At 39.5% G+C, this 27,221-nt stretch overlaps 2 protein-coding genes across 4 annotated transcripts in view; both read right to left on the reverse strand.

Annotated features, from left to right (window-relative positions):
* Nucleotides 1-27,221, reverse strand: part of LOC129441600 (macrophage mannose receptor 1-like) — a 329,376-nt gene that overhangs the window by 187,392 nt on the left and 114,763 nt on the right. The gene's annotated exons all lie outside the window — the stretch shown is intronic.
* LOC129441599 (macrophage mannose receptor 1-like) lies at nucleotides 14,982-27,205 on the reverse strand. The gene is made up of 4 exons (XM_055201255.2): nucleotides 26,800-27,205; nucleotides 26,390-26,713; nucleotides 15,348-15,442; nucleotides 14,982-15,124 (listed from the first exon to the last, which is right to left on the reverse strand). Exons 1-4 carry the CDS (start codon nucleotides 27,182-27,184, stop codon nucleotides 14,990-14,992), a joined length of 939 nt encoding a protein of 312 aa, XP_055057230.2. The 5' UTR covers nucleotides 27,185-27,205; the 3' UTR covers nucleotides 14,982-14,989.

A 27,221-nucleotide genomic window follows, 5' to 3' on the forward strand; every position in this document is an offset into this window, starting at 1 on the left:
AGGTGGATCTGTTTGCGTCTCAGGACACCACACACTGCCTAATGTGGTTTTCTCTTCTTTCCCCCAATCACTCTGCCACAGAAGTTCTGGAGAAAGTTTGCCAGAGATCTGGTTGCTGTCAGCTTGGCCTCTGAGGGGGCCAGGCTCGCAGGCTCAGGTCTCCCAACTGAGGTTGTGGAGACCATACTTTACTCCTGACAGTCCCAGTCAACTGCCCTGTTGTTGTGGTGCTGAAGTTTCTGCAGGAGCAAATCTCTGCTGGCTTAACTCCTTCCACTCTTAAGGTTTAGGTGGCAGCAGTCTCTGCCTACCATACTCCTTTGGAAGGATGTCAGGCTCCCAACTGAGGTTGTGGAGACCATATGATTACTCCAGAGCTCCCTCAGGGAGCTTAGGCCCTAAGTGGAGAAACTTCACCTCATGGTGTTCAGCTCACGTGACAGACCCAATCACCTGCCCGGTTTATGTGGTGCTGAGGTTTCTGCAGGAGCAATTCTCCGCTGGCTTAATTCCTTCCACTCTTAAGGCTTAGGTGGCAGCGGTTTCTGCCTTCCGTATTCCTTCTGGAAGGACCTCATATTTCGTCTGGACAACCCTCAAGAGAGCTTTATGCTCTTAAGTGGAGAATCTTTCACCTATTGGTGTTTAACTCCCCTTACAAACCCAGTCAACTGCCGTGTTTATGTGGTACTGAGGTTGCTGCAGCAGCAATTCTCTGCTGGCTTAACTACTTCCACCCCTTAAGGTCTAGGTGGCAGCAGTCTCTGCCTACCATGCTCCTTTGGAGGGACCTCATGCTCCCGAATGAGGTTGTGGGAACCAGATGATTACTTCAGAGCTCCCTCAACGAGGAAGCTTATGCCCTAAAGTAGAGAAACTTCACCTTTTGTGTTCAGCTCACCTGACAGACCCAGTCAACTGCCCCTTGACGTGGTACTGAGGTTTCTGCAGGAGCATATCTCTGTGGGTTAACTCCTTCCACCCTAAGGTTTAGGGGGCAGCAGTCTCTGCCTACCATACTCCTTTGGAAGAATGTCATGCTACCAACTGAGGTTGTGGAGACCATCATTACTCCACCTTAAGGTATAGGTGGCAGCAGTATCTGCCTACCATACACTTCTGGACTCTCTGAGGGCAGTCTACATACCAGGCCACCTGAATGTGGCAGATGCCCCTTCAAGACAACCGACATCTCCAGTGGGAGTGGAGACTACATCTAGATGTGGTGAACCACATCTGGAAAAGATTTGGACGCGCAGAGGTAGATCTGTTTGCATCCCAGGACACCACACTTTGCCCACTGTGGTTTTCCATGGTACAAGCATGGCCGAGGCTACGTTTGTATGCTTTCCCCCGTGGTTGTGTTTATCCCTCCACGGGGCAACTTTATTCCCTTAAGTGGGAAATGTTCACCTCTTGGTGTTCAGCTCATCTGATAGACCCAGTTATAACTGCCTGTCAACGTAGTGCTGAGGTTTCTGCAGGAGCGTTTCTCTGAGTTTACTCCTTTTACCATTAAGGTTTAAACGGCAGCAGTTTCTGCCTACCATACTTCGGTGGAAGGCTCATCAGTGGGTAGACACATGTTACTGGCTCGCTTTCTTTGTGGCACTTGCAGGTTGCGACGTGTTAGCCGCACAAGGGTGCCAACTTGGGACCTACCAGTCATGCTGGAAGGGCTCTCGTCGGCTCCGCTCGAGCCATTTGAGACTTTGCCAGATAGGTTTCTGGCCTTTAAGGCTGTGTTCCTTCTGCTATCACCTCTTTAAAGCGAGTGGGGGACCTTCAGGCCCTGTCAGTAACCCCGACATGTCTGGAGTTTGCACCTGGGATGGCTAAGGCTTTTTTACACCCGAAGCCAGGTTATATTCCCAAGGTACTGAACAATGTGCCGAGGCCCATTGTTCTACAGGCCCTTTGTCCTCCCCCCCTTCAGGAGCGCGGACCAAGAAAAGCTGAATTTGTTGTGTCCTGTGCGAGCACTGCACTGGACACATACGTTCACAGGACTGCTCAGTGGAGGAAGTCCGAGCAGCTATTTGTGTGCTTTGGTTCACCCAGAAAAGGTTTTACCGGCGACCAAGCAGACTTTGAGCAGATGGATAGTAGATGCTATCTCACTGGCTTATGAACATCAGGGCTTACCCTCACCTGTCGCTGTGAGGGCCCACTCTACCCTGGGTATGGCTGCCTCTAAGGCCTTAGGGTCAGGCGCCTCTCTTGACGTGTGTAATGCGGCCGGTTGGTCTTCGCCGCTCACCTACGTCAGATTTTATGGTCTAGACCTAGACCCCTGTAGGGTCCCATGTTCTTTGCCTTGACTGTGTTCAGTTATACACGCTACAGGCATTTGGTAGTATGGAAGCGTGGGCATCTTGTTCCCCAAAGCGTTGCTATGGCGACGCAGCTCGAGTTCCTCGAAAGGGAACGTCTCGGGTTACGTAGGTAACCCTGGTTCCCTGAGAAGGGAACGAGACGCTGCGTCTCCATGCCATACTCCCTGCATCCCTGTAGGCACTTGCTTCGGCACTGGTAGCGAGTGTGTTTGTGTGGGATGCCTTCTTATACCCTTGGTCCACACGGCATCCAGCCTATATCCAATCATCAAATTATTGATTATGTGTTACACGTGCTTCAGATCAGTCACGCCGAGGCGTTCCCCAAAGCGTTGCTATGGCGACGCAGCGTCTCGTTCCCTTCTCAGGGAACCAGGGTTACCTACGTAACCCGAGACGTTTCTCCTCCTAGCCCTGTCTCTTCATCACCAGTTTCATCACTGGGCTGAGTCTGACTGAGTTCTGATACTGTGGGAGGTAAAAAGAACAGGGACAGCACATATGCCACATAAGCTTGTGTGATAGAATTCCATATGCAACGGACATGTCTTGAATAGACCATTTTCACATTTCCATGTTTCTCTGAAGCGGAAGTCATTACAGTTGGGGTAAATTCTATTTATGAATGAGAGAGAATATATTATTAAATATATTTATGTGTTCCCATTTGTTCAAAAAGCAAAAGAAAAACTTGATAGTTTTTTCACTATTTTTTTAAAATGGGGGGGTGAGATGATTTGTCATGATCACTCCCACAGATGCTGTATTATTAGTAACCCTCACAGCAGCATTAACTAGTAAACTAGCATTAACTAGCATTAACTTATAAAAAGCTAATATAATATAAAGCATAGTGTTATAAATACATATTTTTTAGAAATTAAAATATAAAAAAAAACGTTTTAGGGTTAATGCTGATGATGTCGTCTGTCTGTGCTAATTCCCATCTGTGCATGTGCTTCTGTTTATTTCACCTGTAGTAGTATCTTTGCTCATTGATGCCCGGAACATGTCTGTTTTTTTTTAGCATTTCACTGCCTCTTCCTCCAACCTTTTTTTCCTTTTGAGTCTGACCTTCTCAGCGCCACCTTTCAGTTTTCTTTTTTGCTTTTCCATCACTTACATTAACTCACTTGACTTCACGTTAGATTCCCAAAATGTGACGAGGAAAAAGAGGTGTGTTCAGCAGCTTTTTATATCAGAGGCAGATGGGCTATTCCATTTGGTGAGGGGCCGCTCACTAATCCCCCTATATTTGTGAAAATCCTAGACATGGTTTGACCTGCCGAACGGGTTGAGCGATCGCTTGTATTACTGTGTTGAGCAGAGAGAGAGAGGCTGCACACAGTTTGACCAGTGGGAAGCGGCCGCAGATCCGGCTGCCGCGGCCCCAGATGCTTTTGCTAATATTAACTCATAATCATTACGACTTAAGGTATAATTATTATCAGACCGGGCCGGCCATCACGCGGCCCCAAAACACTACCGGCCCACCGGGAAAAGTCCCGACTCTCCCGATGGCCACTCCGCTACTGTCTGAGAGAGCAAGACAAAAGGTACTGCAGTATGCATTCAAGGGATATATCAACCAATATATACAACCGATTAGAATATAATTTAATCGAAATTGAAGCTAAAGCCTTTAAGTCTCAGTGCGAGCAGCAACAGCCTCATATGCTGACCATTCAAATGAGAAGCACACAAATTGAGGAACAGCTTTGTTCATGCACAGCAGGGTAAGTGAAATTTGTGAAAATACTCTATTACAAATCAAACAGCTTATTCATAAGTCGTGTGGAATAAACACAAGACATTAGCCTGACCACTTTGCAATGATAACATTCTCCCGCTTATAGAACTAACGCCGGGAGAGCTGCGATCGGATTGGGGTACTCAGGGGTAGGCTGTCTGTTAACAAAATGCTAAAATATTTTTTAATTATGTCAGTCATCTCCGTTTTGCCTTATTTTCTGTTCAAATATATACACTATTTTCAAGCAATGATGTGCTGAGTTAGCTAGCAAACGTATGTTTTTTAGTTAATCCAGTTGATATTTAGTTGTGATTCTTGAATGAGACGTTCCACACAGTGGCGGATGCAGAACGTGACATATGGGTGGGCATGGATTAAGTCCGGGTGGGCCTGAATCTATGGGTGTCACTTTTGAATAAGAAACTATAACAAGTCTATAAAATTTGTCAAGACTTCAGAACACTAATTTAAACACCATACACACAGACCCCTGACTGCACGTCACATTTTTGACATTATTGATATTTTAAATTGTAATGCAACGTGACATTAATTAAGCCTTTTTGGTAAAAAGCCTACAAAAAAGAACCTGCACACAGTGACAAGAAATATAAATGAACCCCAAAAAACCTTATACTTTTTTAAATAGCCTATTAAAGTGTTTAAATAAATACGGCTACTAAATGCTTAAAATGAAGCTTCTAACATCATATTCTCTTCATGCAAATCACTAAAAATATATTTTCGTTCTCACATATTTAAGTTAACTTACTAAATAAAGAAAGAAAAAGGGAATTGCTAGAATAATGTTAGACTCTGAGGTTAAACGAAATGACAAATAAATAAACATTTAATATACTTTTTGATGAGCACAAGAGCAAGCCTACTCGTGAAGTGCGGAGCCGAGGAGCGCGCAAATCAGACGTGAACGAAAGGAATAATGGGTTTAATTATGCGTTCATTTCCTGACAGTTTCACTTGTTAGTGAGGATATTAATGACTAACAAGATGACGCGGAATTTCATACAATATAATTACCTAACTAAATCTGAGAGAATGCAAACACATTACAATATTTTTTCCTCCGCCCGACGGGCAGGGCGCATAATTTTTTTTTAGCCCGACAGAACGGGTAGATTCGCCATAGCCCCGGGACTTCGGGGTAGCAATTTTGCGAGTCCTGCATAGGTTTGTTTTGTTGAAAGACTTTCTTTAAAGTGAATTTCGTTTTGTATAAATTGTATCTTAATATTAATCAATGTTTAATCAAACAATTGCCTCGATTTAATAAATAAGAAGCAAACCAAGAACGTCTGTGGTGTGGATTGAAGTGAACCCACTATAATTCCGCAGCCTACACGTCTTTCTGCTTTTAATGCATTTCTTAAATTAAAGGCGGAGTCCACGATGTTTGAAAAACGGTTTGGAGAAGGAGACGGGCCGACTACCAAAACACACTTATAGCCAATCAAATCAAATCAAATGCCGGTTTGCGTATGTGTGGGGCGGGTCTATCAACAGAAGGCCCAGATTCTATTGGGGTAGGGGCGTGTTTGTTTAGGTGATTTCAAATATCAACATTGGCTTTCAAACATCATGGACTCCGCCTTTAATGTCTCAATTACACAGTAGGCTTATAGGTTGTTATGATTGGCTATTAGTTGCTTAAAAGCAATAGGCTATATTGTATAAAGTGTAGCAAAAAACGTGGCGTGACTTATAGTGCTGAGTTAGAGAGCTGGTATGGCTCTCGGTATAGGCTATCAAACAACATCACTGTGATCAGATGTTTTCTTTCTATTTTTTACCCCGCTGTCATATTTGTTGTGTGTTTATGTTATTGAGAGGAAAGCGCGCAGCACATATTTATAACGTGTTTTTATTCAAAATACGTTTTCCACTTGCTTGCAAAAAAGGTCTCAAAGTGATCATGGCTGAAAGCTGCTCGGGAATATTTTTCTCATTAACCATAATGTAACGCAACATTCAACTACTTTATAATAGTTTTTAGTTATCAGGCTTACTTATAATTTTACTGTTTTTAAAATAACATGCAATAGATAAAATACACCACATAAAGTAGTATACATGTCTAACTATACAGAGTAGTATTTTTCACATTTCTGATTGGGCGGGCCAGCTGTCAATCTGGGCGGGCCCAGGCCCGCCCATAGCTCCGCGCCTGGTTCCACACTGCTTGATCCATGTCTGGCATTTCTCCCCTTGGGTTTTAAGTTTCGGGAAGGGAAAAAAATCCATCGTCCCATCCAAACTTTTAGGATACCTGGTATCAGATTTACATAATACTTAAGAACATGTTTCCCCCTCTCGAAAACTTGCCAGACCTCCTGAACTTAGTTACTAAACCATAATTGGCCTGTGGCAGTTTTCGGGCGTAGCTTAGCTTGGGTCAATTAAACTTTTTGGTAGTCTGGGATTCAAACGCTTGCATTTTCAGTTGGGAAAAAAAGTTTTTGACTTCTCAGTTAATAATGCAGCATCAGGTGTGTGTATCTATATATGTGTGTGTACCTGGTAATTATCACGTTGTGGGGAATAACAAGTGTTACTTTCGTCCCGACAGGACCTCCTCACATTTAAAACCAATTTACTTTTATTTCGAAAAACTCAGAAAAGTGAAACTTCAGGATGTGTTAGAGCAGTGTTTCCCAACCCTGGTCCTCGGGCACCCCCTCCCAGAAAGTTTTAGATGTCTCCTTATTTAACATCTCTGAATTAACTCATCAGCTTGTTAGGGACACATGTTTACCATTTTGGAAGGAGGCTGATGAGTCGAATCAGGTGTTTTAAATAAGGAGACATCTAAAACTTTCTGGGAGGGGGTGCCCGAGGACCAGGGTTGGGAAACACTGTGTTAGAGCACTAAATAACCTGTAGATTGGTCAGTACTTTAACGCATGAAACGAAAAACACAACGCGTTATAAGAAAAAAATGACTGCTTAGGAATTTACTTTTCATGGTTGAAAACACCTTTCTGGATCTACATGCGAAAAACTAAATAACGCGATATTTGTCAGGTCTGTCAAGGGTTTGTGTGCTAAAGATGCTGTCATAGTCTGGAATGTAAATGTTATCAGGTCCCATGTTACTTTTGCCCCGGTTCTTCCCTACCCGATACTATTTTTAGTACCACCTCGGTCGGAGTTCCAAGCGACCCAAGCTGATACCAAAATGTGATGCAAAAACACTGTAGATCATTGATTGGTCTGAGAGAATCATCACTACCAGCATCATCGCTATAATGTAATAGATTAGTTTTACCTTAGCGCTAGTCTCGAGTAAACATGTTGTCATGCTCTGATATAAGTTCCCAAACACCCTTTAAATAACACCCACAGGTTGAGAATCAGGAACACCTAACAGTTTTGTCCAGACTTGAAGTTTGTGGCGAAACATTCACGACACGCACGTTCGCATATATGCTTAAATGCAACTTAAATAAGGCTCAGCGGTGTGCATTGACTGATGCCATGGGTGTTTGTACAGAAACTGTCATGTGAGACAGAGGTAGTGATAAACGCGATGTGCAAACATCTATTTGTGGTGGTCAATTTTTATTTTGTGGCAGACTGAGAAATAAATAAATGTATGGGAATGTACAACGACGCTTGTACGATGTCACAGCAGTAGGCAGTGCAAATATAACGACACGCCTATAATCCCTCCCACTCTGAACTGTTACTAAACTCAATGGAAAACTTAACCAAGCCAGAGTGAGGTGAGCTGACCCGACCTGACCCAAACCAAACCGTGGGGTACTATGGAAAAGCCCCATTATAGGATTACGGTGAGCTATGGGTGCACTCAACTTGGTTAAGCTTACTGCTTTCTTATATTTCCTCTGTATTTTTTGTGCTGATGGGTTGCTTTTGAGTGACAATTCTACAATTATTCTACTTGCATTGTACTTTTGTCTTCTAGTACATTCTACTTCATCTTCTTTGTTGAGCACAAGTTATGATTTAAGTTGGGGTTCTATTGCTAAAATTATTTTTATCATAATATAATAATTACTTATACACAGAGATAATGCTTTGTTTTAGAAAATGGGTGTTTATTGTAATTTAATATTTTTTCTTGCTGTGGTGGTAAATTTGTTTTTTGGTGGCACACTACTCCTGGAATAAATACTTGAAGAAACATGGCTACCAAACTATTTCACATTAAAAAAATTCTGAAGATGTTTTACACTTGAATCTTTCTCTTCTTTTGTCATCAGGTGTGATGAACTGGAAAGCATTTTCAAAGAACTATAGAAGGACCTTCAGAACTCCAAATCAAATTGCCTGCTGTCTTCAGTGCAATTCACTCTATAAAGACTGTAAACATATGTTCTTTTATTTACATGTTTGTATTATTAATATGTTTTTAGAATCAATCATTTTATAGGCAATTGTAATTATCTGCATTGTTGTATTTATGTTGATTTTCTTATATATGTCTATTCTTTGTATGTATTTATTGAAAATGCTTTGGCAATACTATAACCTAAATGTCATGCCAATAAAGCAACTTGAACTTGGATGTGGACAGAGAGGAAAACTGCAAGGATTCTACTCTGACACTGACTTTGCAGGATACTGTACCATTGACTGTGTTTAAGAAGCTGGGGGGATGTAATTGAATATAACCCTAACATCGACCCCTCACAGAATGTTTTAGATGTCTCCTCATATGAAACACCTAATTCCACCCGACTGGAGTTGAGAACCCCTGCCTTAGAGAATGCACAAAATAATACATTTAAAGGACTGAGATTTTTAAAAAAGGATCTTAAAACATACCTTTTTAAGAAATCTTTTAATGTTTAAATGTTTAATTACTTTTTAATCGTCTTTTTATTAACTACTGTTTGTATAAATTGTGTGTTTTATGACCTTCTTCAATATGTCTTTTGTAGCACCTTTGTGATTTTATTGTAGCACTTTGAGATTTTCTTAAAAATGTAAAGTGCATTATAAATAAAAGCCATTATTATTTTTATTATACTCTAACTACTAAAAAATAACGTGTTTATTTTGCTTTGTAAAGAATAAAGGTAAGAGCGCAGAAAATTAAAGTGTTTAGTTTGAGTGTAGGTAAATAAAGTAATTTCATATTGGGAAATACAAGATTGAATGTTATACATGGAAGCATAGCAGGATTATGTACCCTAATTATTAGGGCTGCACGATAATGAGAAAATATGCGATATGCAATAGTTCCGTTTGTGGGCGCGATGGCGATATGCCTTGCGATATGTCTTACTTAGAGAAAAAAATTTTTATTTGCTTTTATTTTAGCATTTAGATATGCAATGAAATAAAGAGGTAATGCATATTCTAAAGATGTAATTAAACTATGCTATACATGTGACAAAAAACTAGTAATGTGTGACCATAACTTTGATTTATTGAATATTTATATTAATTTCATAAATCCAACTACTCCAAACTCTATTTCCTTTCTCTTTGACATGAACAAAGCTGAATGAACTTGTGAATATGACCCCTTTAAAGGGATTTATTAACACTGTGAAAGGTGTAGAAAGACTAACTTTATACAATAAAATGTATAATATATTAATGATAGACAATGCAGGTCTATGGATTATAAATAGGTCTAAAGATTATAAAGGTGATAGGTTTGTGTAGAAGCAGTAAAATTGCCTCTCTTTCTATTCCTCTGTTGCAGATTAAAATAGCTTAATCCGTCATTACTTTAGATTCAAAAGTATACTCTATATAAAGTATGTAGATTCAGCTTACATAATGACTGTTTGACAGTTTAAGCTGCTCGTTCAGTACAATGGGCTTGGCATTAACATTGGTTATTTGCTACCATCTTTGTAGCCAACATATAAAAAGACGGTTCGTTGATAATAATACTATAAACATGGGAGAAAGAAAGTGCAGCGCGTGGCCGTGACTTTATATAAACAAGAGTCAGTTTGCATCGCCATAGAAACCGGAGGCACGCTTGAGACTGCACATGCGCTATAGCACGTTAGCGCTGACTGACTCTTCACGGCCGTCTCTGATCGACTTGGGTTTAAACAGACCCGGTACCTGAAGTAATTAAAATGGGACCGACTCGGACCTGACTGACCTTTCAAAATATTGACTCGTGTCCTTCCGTGAAGACCTCTAATGGATACAACTGTGAACAAGTTCAGGAACATGGAAGGAAACAATGTGACACTGAGCTTTGCGTCGCACCTAATCCATCGAGAAACAGAAAGCACGCGAACTCATCAGAAAAGACACGACCTGCTCGCACGCATAATGTCATTATCACGGACAGAAAAAAAGACAAAATTTGATGCTAAATATACGTGTACAGTTGTTAATATACTTGAGAGAGCCGCCCAAGTAAAGTAAGTGTGTGGGAACCACCTTCTGATGGGTGTCATTTGGACGATCTAAGCATGCAACACTCAAATGATAGACACGTAAAATAAATGCAAGTTATCGCAGCTCCCTGCGATATGCATATCGCATACACAGTTATCGCGACGGCGATACATTTTCGATATATCGTGCAGCCCTACTAATTATTGTGCTAAATAAGATCTTTGGGCAATGTGCATATGTTTTGTTGTAAATTAAGGCTATATCCACACGAAGCCGCTACATTCCCTATCCGATCTTTTTTTTTCCTTGCTCTAAAAAAATAATCCGTAAACACGAAACCACTGAAACCGACTGAAAGCGGTGTAGTATATATGCCGGACCAGTATGGGGCGCTGTAATTCTGCCACAGATATACACTATACACGGAGAAGAAGACTTTGAGCATGCGCATAACCAACGTATGGTGTTGTCCATTATCGCTTATTGGTCACCACAATTGCATAGAAGCAATAGATTTTGCTGTAATAAAGCTAGTAGGATTTAGTAGCTTCTGTAGCACGAACACAATCACGTAGTCCGCCGTTATTTTTGTTGCTGTTATGTGTAACGCTTCCGACACGTGATGTGATGACGTTTTCGCTTCACAAAATATACGGATTGGCTGTACAGACGAAACCGCAAGGGTGTCGGTTTCAGATTTATCCACTTTAGGACCCGTTTAAAAAAAAAGCGGATTCAGTCTCCCAAAACGCCGGATCCGTGTGGATGAAACGCCAATACGATAACAAATTTATACGTATGCAGTGATACGCGTCTCCGTGTGGACAGCCCCTAAAGCTGGTAGCTCATAATGCCGTCACTATGAGTTCATAAGATACCCAGAGCTTATCTTTTTTTCATATTTTCTCTTAGCCAATCTTTATTCCTAAAAGTATAAACATCTTTGTTAAACCAAGGCTGTGATAGTGGTTTGAGGTTAAAATCACTTTAGCTTCCAATGCTATCAGTATAAAAAGGAAAGTAAAACGTTTTGAGTTAAAGTTTTATTTTACAATACCACAGTGAACAGTAAAAAACATGCAATGTCTATGCACATCAATGTTCCAGAAAGCTGAGTAACAAATAACTCTTGAGTTATGTTTTTAGTAAGGCATGTTTGGTAAAACTAGTTTATTTTACGGCATCACTGTTACAGTGTAATTATACATTTAAGTACTAAGTAATAATCATTAACAAAATGTACTTACTATAAAGTTGGTGTTAGGATTAGGGTTTGTTTTAGGGTTAGTTGCATATATATATTGTTATTACTATAATAATTACATGTAGCATGTGTAACAAAGCAACCGTAAAATAAAGTGTTACCCACAACTGCTGTCACATTAAACTGTCAGAAAAAATGGTAAAAAATGTTCCCTAGCGGTCACTAGGACAATAACCTTTCCCTTACGAAAATTTACCATGGTTTAATAGTAGTAAAAGTTTAGTAACCATGTTTTTTTTTCATGTATTTATTATTATTAGCAAAACCATGGTTTTACTACACATTTTCGTAAAGGTTTAAAAGGCCCTAATATGTATATTAAGGTTCAATTATATAAACAGTTAGTACTTATATGTACTTTTGAGGTACTAATATGCAGTCCTTGGTAACAATATGTATCTATGAGGTAGGGATGTCCCGATCCGATCACGTGATCGGAAATCGGCCCCGATCACGTGGTTTCAGACTCGATCGGAATCGGACGTTACCTCCCGATCAGGACTCGGACACATATGCAGGGTTTAAAATCCATTAAGGTCTCGTCTCGCTCTGCTCCGCGCCAGTGTACGCGCTGCCCTGGTGCGTGTGAACTGATGAGAAGAGAATAGGCTTGTTCGACCCCATGCAGCGCCGCAACAACCGGCCGCCGGATGACGTCTAAGTTCCGCGATAGCGATTTAACCCTCTGGGGTCTAAGGGGTTTTTAGGGCCCTGGAGAAGTTTTGACATGCACTGACATTTGTGCTTTTTTCAGTTGCTTAAAAACATAATAATGGCAAAAGTCTTATAACACTGTGTTCAGCACAAACTGGGCTACTATATTATATGATCAACATGTATGTACATGTTTGTATTTTTGAGAGAAAAATGTTTATGCGTGGTTTTTGAAAAAGCTAAATTTTTAAGTGACTGATATAAGTCAAAAAAACTCATACTAAACATGTTTTCCCAAGACTTTTCAAAACAGGATCTAGTAGTCTAGAGTTTTTTCTTTAAAATGATGTGAAAATCATTCTGCTTACTCATTTACATAAGACAATAATATTGATTTACAATTTCAAAGTCACTTTTTGGTTAGGAAGGCAATATGCAAGGAGGCTGGAAGCTCTTGAATAGTCTGTGATTGACAGCTGAAGAACAAAACACTTGCATAATGAGCTGCATAGGCTAATGAGACGACGCCTTGTTACGTGTTTGTTTGTGAAAGCAACACAAAATAAATGCCTTCCCATGCGTGGTCCTGCGTTAAATAAACTTACCGTGCAGAGATATACGCGAACAAACAGGGTTTTAGATGTGTTTAGATCCGTCTTAATACAAAAGTGCGTCAAATATGAGGCATTGTGTGTTTGTGTGTGTGTTTGGCCGTCAACCGCGTCTGACGGAAGCACAAAGAAAACATAAGCGCCTGGAGATAACTTGTATTTACAGGTGAGAGAGCATACTTTATAATTTTACCACAAAGCGCGTCAAATATGAGGCATCTTGTGTTTTTGTGTGCGTTTGGACCTCGATCCCGTCACACTGACGAAGCACACACTCGCGTCTTTTTGGAGATAACTTTAGGCGCGAGTAAACAAGTAGATGTGATGTTTGCAATGGCACCTTTTATAAGAATACCACAAAGCGCGTCAAATATGAGGCATCGTGTTTGTGTGTGCGTTTGGACATCGCGTCACTGACGAAGCACACGCACTCGCGTCTGTTTGGAGATAACTTTAGGCGCGAGTAAACAAGTAGATGTGATGTTTACAATCGCATATCTTATAATGATACCACAAAGCGCGTCAAATATGAGGTATTTGTGTGTGCGTTTGGACGTCGATCGCGTCTGTTTGATGAAGCACACACACTCGCGTCTGGAGATAACTTAAGTTACAGTCTGAGTAAACAAGTAGATGTCATGTCACCAACACTTGGATTAAAACTCAACACAGCACTAAATGGCTGCAGAGGAGTCTCCATTGACTGGGGTTGACTAATGAATATGGATGATCTCTGCTCTTCTCTTCAATGGAGCGGGGCGTGGCTCATTATAGATAATGCAGGAACACGAGAAAGACGGTACATCTCCCTCTTCTAACACAGTTAACAACGAATTACAATATTTGATTTCGATTTCACTTACATCTTCCAAAAGCAGACATTCCAAGCATTATGTAGATATGTATCTTTTGTTTATATGAGAAGTATTCCTTAAGTTACAGTTAATTTTTCTGATGTGTTTCTGAAATGGCTTCACTGAGGGAGAGAGAACAAAACACGCATCATGTTTATTTTCTTAATTTTGCGAAAAGCACAACATTCTGTTTTTATTGGGAGTGGACAGAAAAAAAACTAGACACTTTAACGTTTTAAATGATGTATAAATCATATCTGTATGACCAAAATCAGCAGAGTTATCTAACTCTCTTTGCGGAGTGATTGAAAAATAAAGAGTTTGCGGCGCCCGCGCCACCGTCGACCCCAGAGTGTTAAAAGCAAACTCCTCCGTATGATTTTGCGGATCACTCTCGCGGTAGTTTGACGTCACCCGGCTGTCGATCGCCGCGGCGCCGCATGAAGTCGAACAAGCCCACCGACGTGCTGCATGCTGCACAAAGTACTTTTTGAAAGGGTACTACCCCAGTGATGGCTAGGGACAATAATTTGACAATTTTTTTCTAACAATGACAGAGCAAAATAGATGCATAGTGACAGAAGCGGAAATACATAGAGTCACATTGTAGATGTAATGCACTGACAACAGAAGACTCAAATCAGTGTTTCAAAATATTGTAAAATATTTTGTACTTTCCCACAACATAATGCAATGTGATCCCCAAATGACTTAAGGCCTTCTTTACCATGTTTGTTTTATATTTACACAAACAAATAACATTTCCTGGATATGAAAATGGACATGGAAAGATTAAGAATAGCTTTTTTTGTTTAAAAAAAATACAGTTATTTTCTAATTGTTTCAGAAGACATGGCGAGAGAGTTTCTGAACTAGACTTGAAACAATAAAGAGAAAACAGAACAAAGTTTGAATTTTGAGTTTGAACCAGAACTAAGAAATGTACTATAAAGCTCCCACCTTCTCAACACACTTGACACAGAATGCTGTAAGTATGCCAAAATGTGTTTAACATTAGATCATTATGTAGTTTTTGACAGAATATATCGACATAGATACATACTGTAACAATTACTTCATAAGCACAAAGAGTTTGCATTATGCATGTACTTACTTTAAAGATTTTTTTTAAATAAATATTTATATATAAAGTAAATAACAGATTAGTTCCCATTACATGCAGTCTTTGTCTTCGCTGTACGATTTATCTCCATATGAAACACCTCTCCACCTTCATCCTTCATCCACATTACATCGTTGTACGTTCCCAGCCCCAAGCTCTGCATCTTTTTATTTATCTGGAATAGCCGAAAATAAAGCAACTGAGTAATCATGAAAACATTTATAAAAAGTCTCTGTTATGAATGCAACCCTCATTCTTAAGGGGATGCCGGGACGAACTGAAACACAGCCGAGTCTGATGGTGCCAAGGAGCCAATGGGACGGGCTGGGGAGCTCTATCCAGGCTTGGACTAAAAACAACCCAGTTTTTCAGAATTTATTTAAGACAAAAAAACATACCTTACTCATCGTGGTCATCTGTAGTGAAGAATCATTCAAGTTGCAGTTTTCACAGGACAAGTTCACTCTGATAATCTGTTGCTTATTCATCTGAGCTGGAAAATAAAAAACACATTTTCTTCAAAATAGTACATCTGAGGCTTAGTGTCGCACACGAAAATGTTCTCACAAGAGCAAAACATCCATTTCAAAATTACTAGTTTGGCAATAAGTAATCACACTGACACACTATACAATAATTGTAAAAGAATGTAGAATTACAACACACAATATACCAAATAATAAACAAATCAATATAAAACAGGCAGTTGACTCTAGCAGTGGTTTTGTATGCTTTGTATTTCAATATACATGTTGATACTGATTGTGCAGAATCACGTGAATTTTTGTCGGTATTCCAGTGTTTCAACTATGAACAACATGTAAAGTTTCCCACTCACTCAAAGGGTCATACACTTGATTTGTTATGCAGCACTGGTTTACAAAATGTTTCTGTGATTGGCTCTCAAACAGGACTGTCTGACCATTCATTTATTGAAGTAAATTGTGATTTGCCTCTAAAATTGAAACGAAAATCCACACTTACATACAGAAACCTAACTTCTGTGAATCCATTACTGTTTGCTACCACCTTAAATGATAACCTGTCTGTTATTGCTGAAGATGATAGCCCTATGGACATTCTTGCTAAATATAACATGTCTGTTTCAACAGCTTTAGATATGTATGCCACTATTAAAACAAGACTTGTACCTTCTATGTATACATCTCCCTGGTTCACGCCTGCCCTTCGTAGTATGAAGGCTACTGGTCGGCGCCTTGAGCATCTTTATAAGAAAACTGGCTTAACTGTGCATTTCAGTACTTATAAGAATCATATGCAATGTTACAAATCTGCTCTATAGACTGCTCGTTCGACCTACTACTCTGGCCTTATTACAGGGGTGCAAACTTGTCACCTTTCGGCGAAATTCGCCGTTTTTGATCCAAAATAGGTCATTCTTGTGATTCGTCTAGATCCGATGAGTTTTTGAAAATGAGGGGTGAGGGGGGTTTGCGACAGGGTAGCAGTAAATGAAATTATGAAAATCATGTCCAGCTCTTGTGGTAACGATGTCAAATTACTAGCCAGTTTGGCGGGTTATGTTTTACAATTTATAGCCCCCTCATTTGCTGCTGAAGTTTAAGCAGTCTGCAGATTGAGTGCACACACTTAACTCATAGTATTTTCTCATTCGAGGTTACGCGCCCACGTCACGTTGCTGTGCGCGTGGTCATAAAAGCTTAACATTTGTACACCGCAGTTTTAAATTAAGTGATTTTAAGACGTTGAAACACAAACAACAGTGATATATGCGCTATATACCTGTTTCTGTTTGAGAGGAGCGTGGAAGCCGCGTATCCGCTTCTCATTAAGCTTGTGAGTATTTTTGCCGCTGTATTAGCCTTTAATACAAAAATGCGTCAAAAGTCCTGGTTTTTGCAACTGTCCTCATATAAACACGACAATTCAGGGCTTAAGAGAAAGTAAACAGCTAAAAGAGAAAACACATGTGTAACAGTATATTAGATCCGGAGTCAGAATTCGGTCTTAAAGGGGAAGTTACCTAATTTTGCTCCTGTCTGTCACTCGTGTTAATCAAACAGTATTGAGAGAAAATCTCTCACTGCTCTTAACTAAATCACTTTTCTACCTTTAATAACATTTGTACGTCGAATTGTACACGAGTTTGATTCAAGTTGCTCGTTCAGGGTTCATATTCTTAGAGCTATGACTGTGGAACAGAAAAAACACTAAATTATTTGTTTATGTGTACTACTAAATAATAATAAAAACGCACATTTCTGTAACACTTTACAAAAAGGTTGTATTTGTTCACATTAGTAAATGCATTATGAACGAAAAATGAACATTATATTGTATATAAGCATTTATTAATTCTTGTTTATGTCATTACAGTAATTGGTATTAGTAATTGATGTTGCATTAACTAATGCTAACAGTTTCAAATTTGATTTAAATTAAAATGCTAAAATGAATAAGATTTACAATAAATAAATGACAAATTATAATATGTATGTATGTATGTATGTCATGTATGTATGTCATACATGTATGTTCATATATATATATATATATATATATATATATATATATATATATATATATGAACGCTTGTGTCTTCGTCACCTTTTTCACCCCTGATGAGTTTGCACCCCTGTTATTAATACGGCTACTTCTCGGCCTAAAACTCACCAATCCACCTCCACCTGACATCACTAGCTCTGCTGAGCATTGTGAGTTATTTTTGCAAACTTTTCAAAATAAAATACATACTGTGTGTCTCAATCAGCTCCCTTGTTCAGTAGTCAGGGCACTGATCAGGGAGTTGGCCATTTTAAGGGCTGTCTCAATCGCAAAATCCGTTCAGTGCACTGGAACGTTCGTTCTCTAAAAATTCCCACAATGCAACGCAAAAACCAGTGAGCATCGATGATCCCTATGTTCCCTAACCGGAAATCACGTGACATTTTCTGAAGCTCGCCAACCGAACATCACGTGATCCAACTCAATAAACTTTATGAAATGTTACAGAACTTTTATAAAGACAAACGTTTGTTTTAGTTGTAAATATAAACACACATTGCTACACAGTAAGGGACCACAATCTACTCAATATTTAAAAGAATAATATTTATTTAAAATTGTAAATATATTTATTACATTTAAAATGTAATTATATGCCTCCAATTTTATGCACAGATATGTAAGAGAATAATGACAGCATTTTTCACAATGTACTGTTTTTAAAATCAAGTCAGAAAGATGTTGGTTTTGCCGGTTGTTGATGAGTAACAGCTGTGAGTGATTACAACGCGCTTAAGCAGCCGTGACAGAAAAATAAGTGAACATCGTCCCAATGTGAAGTGAGCTAGGGTCCTTACCAGTGCCCGAACCTGTGTACACGATATACTGATTCACGACCTCGGGAGCTAGGGAACGAATTGAGACACACGGATAGTATATGTAATCACTTCACTTCTGACTTCTCCCCTACCCCCTCTGATGATTTTGTTTCAGTTTCACCTCAACATTCCTTTGCTAACTTTGTCTCTCCCACCCCTGCATATACCTCTGAATTAATAGAGATGTCCAATCCCTCCACATGCAATCTGGATCCAGCCCCTACTAACCTACTTAAAAAATGCACCTCTGTTATTTCTGGTCCTATATCAAATCTAATCTCACAGTTGCTCAGCTCAGGTTTTGTTCCACAAGAATTAAAAACTGCATCAGTAACCCCTGTTCTAAAGAAACCAGACCAGGACCCCTCTGTATTGACAAATTATAGTCCAATTTCCCATCTCCCATTCCTTTCGAAGCTCCTTGAAAAAGTCGTTGCAGCTCAACTTCACAACTTCTTGTCACAGAATAGCCTTTATGAAACTTTTCAATCTGGTTTTTGCCACCGTACTGAGACAGCATTAATTAGGGTGGTTAATGATTTACTCATGGCTATTGATCGTGGTTCGGTTTGTTTCTTGATTCTTCTTGACATTTCTTCAGCATTTGACACTATATCTCACCCCATTCTCATCTCACGACTATCTGCTCTGGGCGTCTCTGGTACTGTCTTGTCATGGTTTTTTTCATACCTGTCTGATTGTCAGTACTAAATATCTATAAAACAGACACAGTCGGCCACTGCTTCGGTCACATATGGTGTTCCTCAGGGATCTGTTCTTGGGCCTCTACTTTTCATCATACATGCGCTTCCCTTAGGTCATATCATCTGGCTTAGTTATCACCTATATGCGGATAACACACAACTGTACTTGAGCTTTGAACACACCGACCCCTTTCCCATTGATCTTATAACTCCCTGTATCAATGAAATAAATATATGGATGACCAAGAACTTCCTCAAACTTAATACAGGAAAAACAGATCTGCTTTTAGTTGGCCCTCCTAAATGTACTTCTTCTCTTAAAATTGATCAAATTAATATCGCTGGCTGTCAGGTAAAACCCTCAACCACTATCAAAAACCTGGGCATAGTGTTTGATTCTTCTCTGTCCTTCTCTTCTCACATCTCATCTCTTACAAAATCTGCCTTCTTTCATCTACGAAATATTGCCCGATTACGCCCATGTCTAAATATCAATGATGCCAAGACCCTTGTCCATGCTTTCATTACCTCCCGTCTAGACTACTGTAATGCTCTTTTCTATGGTTTACCATCAACTTCATTAAAGAAACTCCAATATATTCAAAATTCAGCAGCAAGAGTGCTAACACACACAAAGAAATCCGCCCATATTACCCCAAGCCTATACAGTTTACATTGGCTCCCAGTTAGCTTCCGCATTCAATATGTGACCCACTCTGGTGAAATGAGTCGGAAGTCGCAACAGTCTATTTTAAGATATTAGCCGATAATGTGGAAAAACAATGAAATTATCAAAAAAATTTTTTAGCTAATTTCAAAGAACAGACATAAATAATATGTAAAAATATTATGAAATAATCTCCCAAAGTTTCGTAGTCCAAATAATTGAGTAAAGGTGTTTAAATGACTATTAAAGTTGAAGCAGTTTTTCTAAATTCGCTGGAAATTGCTTTTCTCAAATCCTCTCATCACCTCTGAACATTCCGGCTATCCCTTGAAACGTCACTATCTCTCCAAATATGGTGTTACACGTTGTTTTAGAGCCAATCAGAAATCTTCATAAACGCTGATCGTTTGTCAATGGGAATCCCCGGGGCACGTGATTGGTCCAGCCATCCTCCTGTCAGTCTCACAGCACACTTCTGTCCTATTTATCTCCTTTTTGAATTGTTTACACTGTTATTGTCAACTAGCCTACACAAAGATATGATTGAATAGGCAAGCATTATTTGTTTTCTTTTTGCTTGTCTCTCTGTCTCTCTCAATTTCTCTCACACGCGCGCACACACAAGCACACATTCTGGTTTCCATGTTTTATTCCCTTCCCCTAACTCAAAACCCAACTATCACAGAAACCTTTCTGTTACTACACATTTTCAATAACCTCATTCTGTTTGATTTATAAGCTTGTTTCTTTGTTTACTGTAATAGCATTTATATTAATGTCTTTGGTCAAATTAAGTTGTAAAATAAATCGTATATTCCTATAAATGATAATAAATGCAATGGATTTTGAAAGATATCTACAAAAAACGGGCAAAAAGCTTTAAAGGCATTTTTCTCAGGTTTTCAGTTGGAAAAAGAGGACAGACAACCTAAATTCAAATGTCTATATCTTTAAAGGACAAGTTCGGTATTTTACACTTAAAGTCCTGTTTTCAGATTGTTTATGGTGAAATAGAACGGTTTTGACTGAAATTTCGACATATGCGGCTGCCCTGAGAATTTTCGGGTGTTTCACCTCACACCTCTACAATGGGTTTAATGGTGCACTGGAACAATCCTTCCTAAAATGCATTAAACTTTGTTTACAAAGACGTGAAACTCACCGAGGGGTCAGGGGTGTTCACTGATATGCTCACACAAAAATCGCTGCAAAAGATGCTTTCCAACAGCTGTTTTAGCATTCGTTGTTAACTTGTGGACCTTTTTTTCAAAACGCCTCACACCTGTACATTCTTCCGCTTAGAGCTTGAATAATAGACACTCCAGCCCAGTTGGTGGCGCTAATCCGCCATTGCCAATTGCAAGAATAGAAACAAAGTTCCCAGCGCAGAGTAATACCGTACCTCACAGCACATATAATATATGACAATAGAGTTGGCAAAAACTACGATAAAACCTGTTGGAATGCGTATTTTGCAGCGATTTTTGTGTGAGCATACCAGTGACCACCCCTGACCACTCGGTGAGTTTCACGTCTTTGTAAACGAACGTTTAATGCATTTTAGGAAGGATTGTTCCAGTGCACCATTAAACCCATTGTAAATGCTTAAATACTCTATATATTTCATTGTTTTTCATGTTATATAATGCATTTTCTAATAATTTCTGTATATTATATTATTCACATAAATGAATAATGCAGGGCCTGTTCTCACACAACAGCTCAGTCACAGCTCTAATGCAGTATGAATATAAACCCTGAACGAGGAACTCGAGTTAAACTAGTGTACAATTCGCACAGAATGCCTGTAACCATAGTGACATGTGTAAATTGAATGACTGTAGCTTTATCAACAAAGTATTATTTTACTTTGAGGCAGCGCTGAAGTGCTATTTTATGCGCAATGTTACTTATGCACTTAAAACCAAACGCATTGAAGATAACAGTCAGTGATGAAATAAGGATAATAAACAATAATGTATATATCTTAGTAAAGGTATAAAAGTGATTTAGTCAAGAGCAGTGAGAGATTAATTGTTTGATTAACATGAGTGACAGACAGGAGCTGATCCATAATAACGCTACTGTTACACATGCGTTTTCTTTTTCTTATGACCTAAATGGTCGTGTTTATGAGGATACTTGCAAAAACTGAATTTTTGATGCATATGTGTATTTAAAGGAATAGTCTACTCATTTTCAGTGTTGAAGTATGTTGTTGCCTTGGCTGGGAGTTGTTGATACATCCCTCTATCGTCTGTGTGCGTGCACGTGGGCGCTGGGGCGCGCTGCGACGCTTCGATAGCATTTAGCTTAGCCCCATTCATTCAATGGTACCATTAAAGTTAGAAGTGACCAAACACATCAACGTTTTTCCTATTTAAGACGAGTAGCTATACGAGCAAGTTTGGTGGTACAAAATAAAACGTAACGCTTTTTTAAGCGGATTTAAAAGAGGAGCTATATTTTGTGGCGTAATAGCACTTTTGGGAGTACTTCGACTCGCCTGAAAAGTCCGCTCCCCTTCTCACTCTCATAATGGGAGAGGGAGGGTGTTACTGCGCCGAGTCGAAGTACTCCGAAAAGTGCTATTACGCCATAAAATATAGTTCCTCTTTTAAATCCGCTTAGAAAAGCGCTACGTTTTATTTTGTACCACCAACCTTGCTCGTATAACTACTCGTCTTAAATAGGAAAAACGTTGATGTGTTTGGTCACTTCTAACTTTATCTCTAAATGGTACCATTGAATGAATGGGGCTAAGCTAAATGCTATAGAAGCGTCGCAGCGCGCTCCAGCGCTTACGTGCACGCACACAGATGATAGAGGGATGTATCAACAATTCTTAGTTAAGGTAATAACATATTTTAATATTGAAAATGAGTAGACTATTCCTTTAAGGCCAATAAAGCGGAAAAAATACAAGCTCAATGAGAAGCAAATGCGCGACTTGCATGCTCCTCTAACACAGAAAACCTTGCACATATTTAGCACTGTTGTTTGTGTTTTAATTGCTTAAACTGTGCAAAGACATGCAAGTTAATGTTACCTGGCTGTTGGACTTTTTAGCCCACGAACTGAAAGGCTTGCCAATCTTCCTCATTTCGCTAAACCAAGTAAATCTCCATTTGTCTTTTACACCTTTATCGATCTTCAAAACATTGGAGCATTCCTGCATTATGTATGTTGATGCCAGCTAAAATAAAGTTTTACCTCAGCTTAACGTGTTAACCAGCAGCCATATCACCCTGTAGCCCAAGACAGCTTGCCTACTGAAGTCTGGTCAGTACTTGGATGGGAGACCACCTGTGAAAACCAGGTTGCTGCTGGTAGAGGTGTTGGTGAGACCAGCAGGGGGTGCTCACACTGTGGTCTTTGTGGGTCCTAACACCCCAATATAGTGATGGGGACACTATACTGTCAAAAAAAGCACCATCCTTCGGATGAGACGTTAAAACCAAGGTCCTGACTCTCTGTGGTCATTAAAAATCCCAGGATGTCCTTCGAAAAAGAGTAGGGGTGTGCCCCAGCATCCTGGCTAAACTTGGCCTTTGGCCCTCATACTAATTGGCTATATCCCTCTGTCTCCTCTCCACTAATAAGCTGGTGTGTGGTGGGAGTTCTGGCGCAATATGGCTGCTGTCGCATCATCCAGGTGGATGTTGCACATTGGTGGTGGTTGAGGAGATTCCCCTATTCATATGTAAAGCACTTTGAGTACTGAGAAAAGAATGTGAGGACAAAGTTTTTGAATAGTGTTTGTTTCCAAATAAATTGAAAATGTCCTACTGACCTTCATTTCTATTTTGATTATATTGTTAACTTAACTTAATAAACCTCAAACAAACATTTATACATTTGTCCTCACATTCTTTTCTGTAGTTCTCTCTCAGATTCCTGCCTAAATGCTCATTATGCAGCTCATTATGCGAGTCTTTTGTTGCTCAGCTGTCAATCAATCCTTCTCGCATACGGCCCCTCTAAACAAAAACTGTCTTACAATTTTTAAATCAATATATTGTTTTATGTGAATGAGTTAGCAGAATGATTTTCACATCATTTTAAAGAAAAAAACTCTAGACTACTAGATTCTGTTTAGAAAAGTCTTGTTAACCTGATAAGGAAGACTGTGCCGTACACAGTACACCCCCTCCCTTGCACTTGAGGCTGCATTACGTCATTGTAACTTTGAAAGCATTAAATCTACAAAATATACAGTCATGCAGCACATCGTTGGAAAACTTAGACTTTAGGGATTCCATTAAGCGCACACATAAAGCATAAAATTATTTTTGGCAGTCATAAAACTGTAATCTAGTTGTTAGTTACCTGAACCGGGCGGCGCCGATTTAGGATATTTACTTACCGCTTCGGTGAAATGGTCCAAAACAAATTGTTCATAAATCCCCAAGTCAAAGGAAATGGAAAATCCAAGCCTTTTAATCCAAAATGGTTTGGTTCTTCTCACAATCTTGACGTTTCTGACCGAATCACGATATAAATAGTATATACAATTAGTTCACTAACGGACATTCGTTCGAATATCACTTTTCATTCACGATTTATAATGAATACATTCAGATGTCACGTTTATTGTGCAACGTCTGAGAAACAAATACGCCCCCTGGTGGAATTTCAGCCGTTCCATAAGAGGCTACAACATGTTTAGAATGGGTTTTGTGGACTTATATCAGTGACTTAAAAATGTTGCTTTTTAAAAACCAAGCATAAACATTATTCTCTTAAAAATTCAAACATGTACATACATGTAGCTCATAAAATATTGTAGCCCAGTTTGTGCTGAACGCAGTGTTATGAGACACTTGCCTGTATTATGTTTTAAAGGAACACGCCCACATTTTGGGAATTTAGCTTATTCACCGTATCCCCCAGAGTTAGATAAGTCCATACATACCTCTCTCATCTCCGTGCGTGCTGTAACTCTGTCTGACGCAGCCCCCGCTAGCTTAGCTTAGCACAAAGACTGGAAATGCATGGCTCCAGCTAGTATACTGCTCCCAATAAGTGACAAAATAACGCGATCATTTTCCTATTTATGTGTTGTGATTTGTATAGTCAAACCGCGCACAAACAACAAGGTGATATGAGACACAGCGATCTTTTAACAGTATACATACTGAGAACTATATTCTCTGAAGACGAAGCACTGCCGCATGGGCGGAGTGATTTGCACAACTCTGACCGAACTCTCTGCTCCTCACCAGGGGCTTCTCGTGTGCTGCGAGCAGATCACTCCGCCCATGCGGCAGTGCTTCGTCTTCAGAGAATATAGTTCTCAGTATGTATACTGTTAAAAGATCGCTGTGTCTCATATCACCTTGTTATTTGTACACGGTTTGACTATACAAATCACAACACATAAATAGGAAAATGATCGCGTTGTTTTGTCGCTTGTTGGGAGCAGTGTGCTGGCTGGAGCCGTGCATTTCCGGTCTTTGTGCTAAGCTAAGCTAGCGGGGGCTGCGTCAGACAGAGTTACAGCACGCACGGAGATGAGAGAGGTATGTATGGACTTATCTAACTCTGGGGGATACGGTGAATAAGCTAAATTCCCAAAATGTGGGCGTGTTCCTTTAAAGCAACTAAAAAAAGACCAAATCTATTGAAACAAATGGGTTTCACAGCGCAGCGCAAACCGCGTCCTAAAAGCCGCTTTACCATAATCACGTCGTAATGCTCTTAACGGTCTAGCAACACTTCAAATTTAAGCTTAATTAAATTAAAACAACGCTAACTTACCTTTAAAATAGCTGATGCCGGCGTGTACGAATTTCCTTAAAACAGTGTCCTGTAGATTTGAAAATGCCACCTCAACCTCTAGTTTTTGAGTTTGAGCCAGTCGGTGTTTGCATGAAGTCAGATGAAGCAGGCGGTGCGCGTTCTAAATGTTCTAATATCCATATTTTACACGATCCATAAAATGCCGCGAAAAACACGTTGCTAGTATCAAGTCACAAATATGGTAAAGGCGTAAAGACGCATGAGACGCTGCAATACAACCAATCAGAGAAACTGGTCTATTTAAATTAAAGAAAACATATATCCACTATATTTTCCTCATTTGATTACATTAAAAGTCATGAAACATTCAATGTTTAATTTATTTTAATTATTCTTGATATATATTAAATTAATAAAAAACTGTGTATGGGGCACAACAACCTGTTTGGGGGTGCACGGCCCGCGAATGCCCCCCTTGACGCCGGCCCTGATAGCAACTCTAGATTCAAATATGGCAGCACTTGAAATTGCATTGGTTCACGACTGTGTTTTGTTACAACTCATATGATGACTAGTTATAAGACACACACAATGATGGATGGATGCACGATAAAACGCAAGGAAGAGCCATGATATTATTTAATATAACTCCAAACGTGTTCAGATGTAGATTTACTGTTCTTCAATAAATTTTCATTTTGGGAAGTGAACTACTCCTTAAAAAACCTTCCCGTCTTCAAACTGCTCGGGTGCTGCACTGCTTTCACACTTGTGTTAACTAACATTCAAAATGTTTTTTTTAGAATCAATGCAAATCAACAGGAAAAAAATTATAATTGATTCATGCAGTATGTAAACTGATTTTGCACCACTCCTATTTGATAAGGTACAATACATTGAGACACAATGGCAAAGTGTGGAAAAATGCATCTAATGTGAACTGATTTGATAAAGAAACTCACTTCCATGGCAGATAAAAGGACGTTGTAGACTACAGTTGTCATGAGCCCATTTTCCAGAAGCTGCTATTGACATGGCAACACAGTCACCTGATTCTGATTTCACAGATGGATATCCTACTGCCCAGTTTCTAAAGGTGAGGTTCCATTGGTCGGACCACCGCCAAGAGTCAATGAACAGACCGATCCAGACCACACCTTTAGTATATAGCCTCTCCTGATCCCCAAGGTCGTGGACGGTGAGCAGATCAACATACTTCTCTCTGCAGTGGGCTTGAGCATCTGTCCAGTTTCTTCCATACAAGCAATTGACAAATATATTACCCGCTATTAAGAGATGAAAACAGGAATCATTTATTAACTTTTCATCTCAGCTAAACTGAATATAAATGGATAAGGAACTAACAGCTCACCCTTATAGCACATAAAGTACAGTTCTGTTGAGCAGGAAGTAGTGAACCAAGTCCTATTGTTACTATAGCCACATGCTCCTTCACTAGAAGCATTTGGTGAATCCCAGGCACTGTATTGTGTAAGAGTATCATCTCCCATAGACCAACCCCAATTACTCTGATTCTTTCTTGTCAGTCCAAGCCACACTGATCCTGTGTACCCATCCGTTTCATTCACTAAATTTATCATTGTGTTCACATCAACCATCGAGTCTACAGTAGCCAGATCAGTGTATCTCTCTCTACAGTAACTCTGAGCTTCTGTCCATGTCATTTTTCTGTTTATGTACTCATAATCTCGCCAAAGACCAGAAGCGCTGCACAGAAGTCCTGTTAAAATAAACATGTTTAAATATATGCATGTGCACACATATACTTGTGAA

The sequence above is a fragment of the Misgurnus anguillicaudatus genome, chromosome 2, assembly GCF_027580225.2.
Source record: "Misgurnus anguillicaudatus chromosome 2, ASM2758022v2, whole genome shotgun sequence".
NCBI classification, from domain to species: Eukaryota; Metazoa; Chordata; class Actinopteri; order Cypriniformes; family Cobitidae; genus Misgurnus; species Misgurnus anguillicaudatus.

Coding starts and splice junctions, on each gene's coding strand:
- LOC129441599 (XM_055201255.2), bottom strand. CDS start 27,184: ATGTTTATTTTAACAGGACTTCTGTGCAGCGCTTCTGGTCTTTGGCGA. Junction 26,714..26,799: donor GTACTTTATGTGCTATAAGG/GTGAGCTGTTAG, acceptor ATCTCTTAATAG/CGGGTAATATATTTGTCAAT. Junction 15,125..15,347: donor AGATGACCACGATGAGTAAG/GTATGTTTTTTT, acceptor CGGCTATTCCAG/ATAAATAAAAAGATGCAGAG.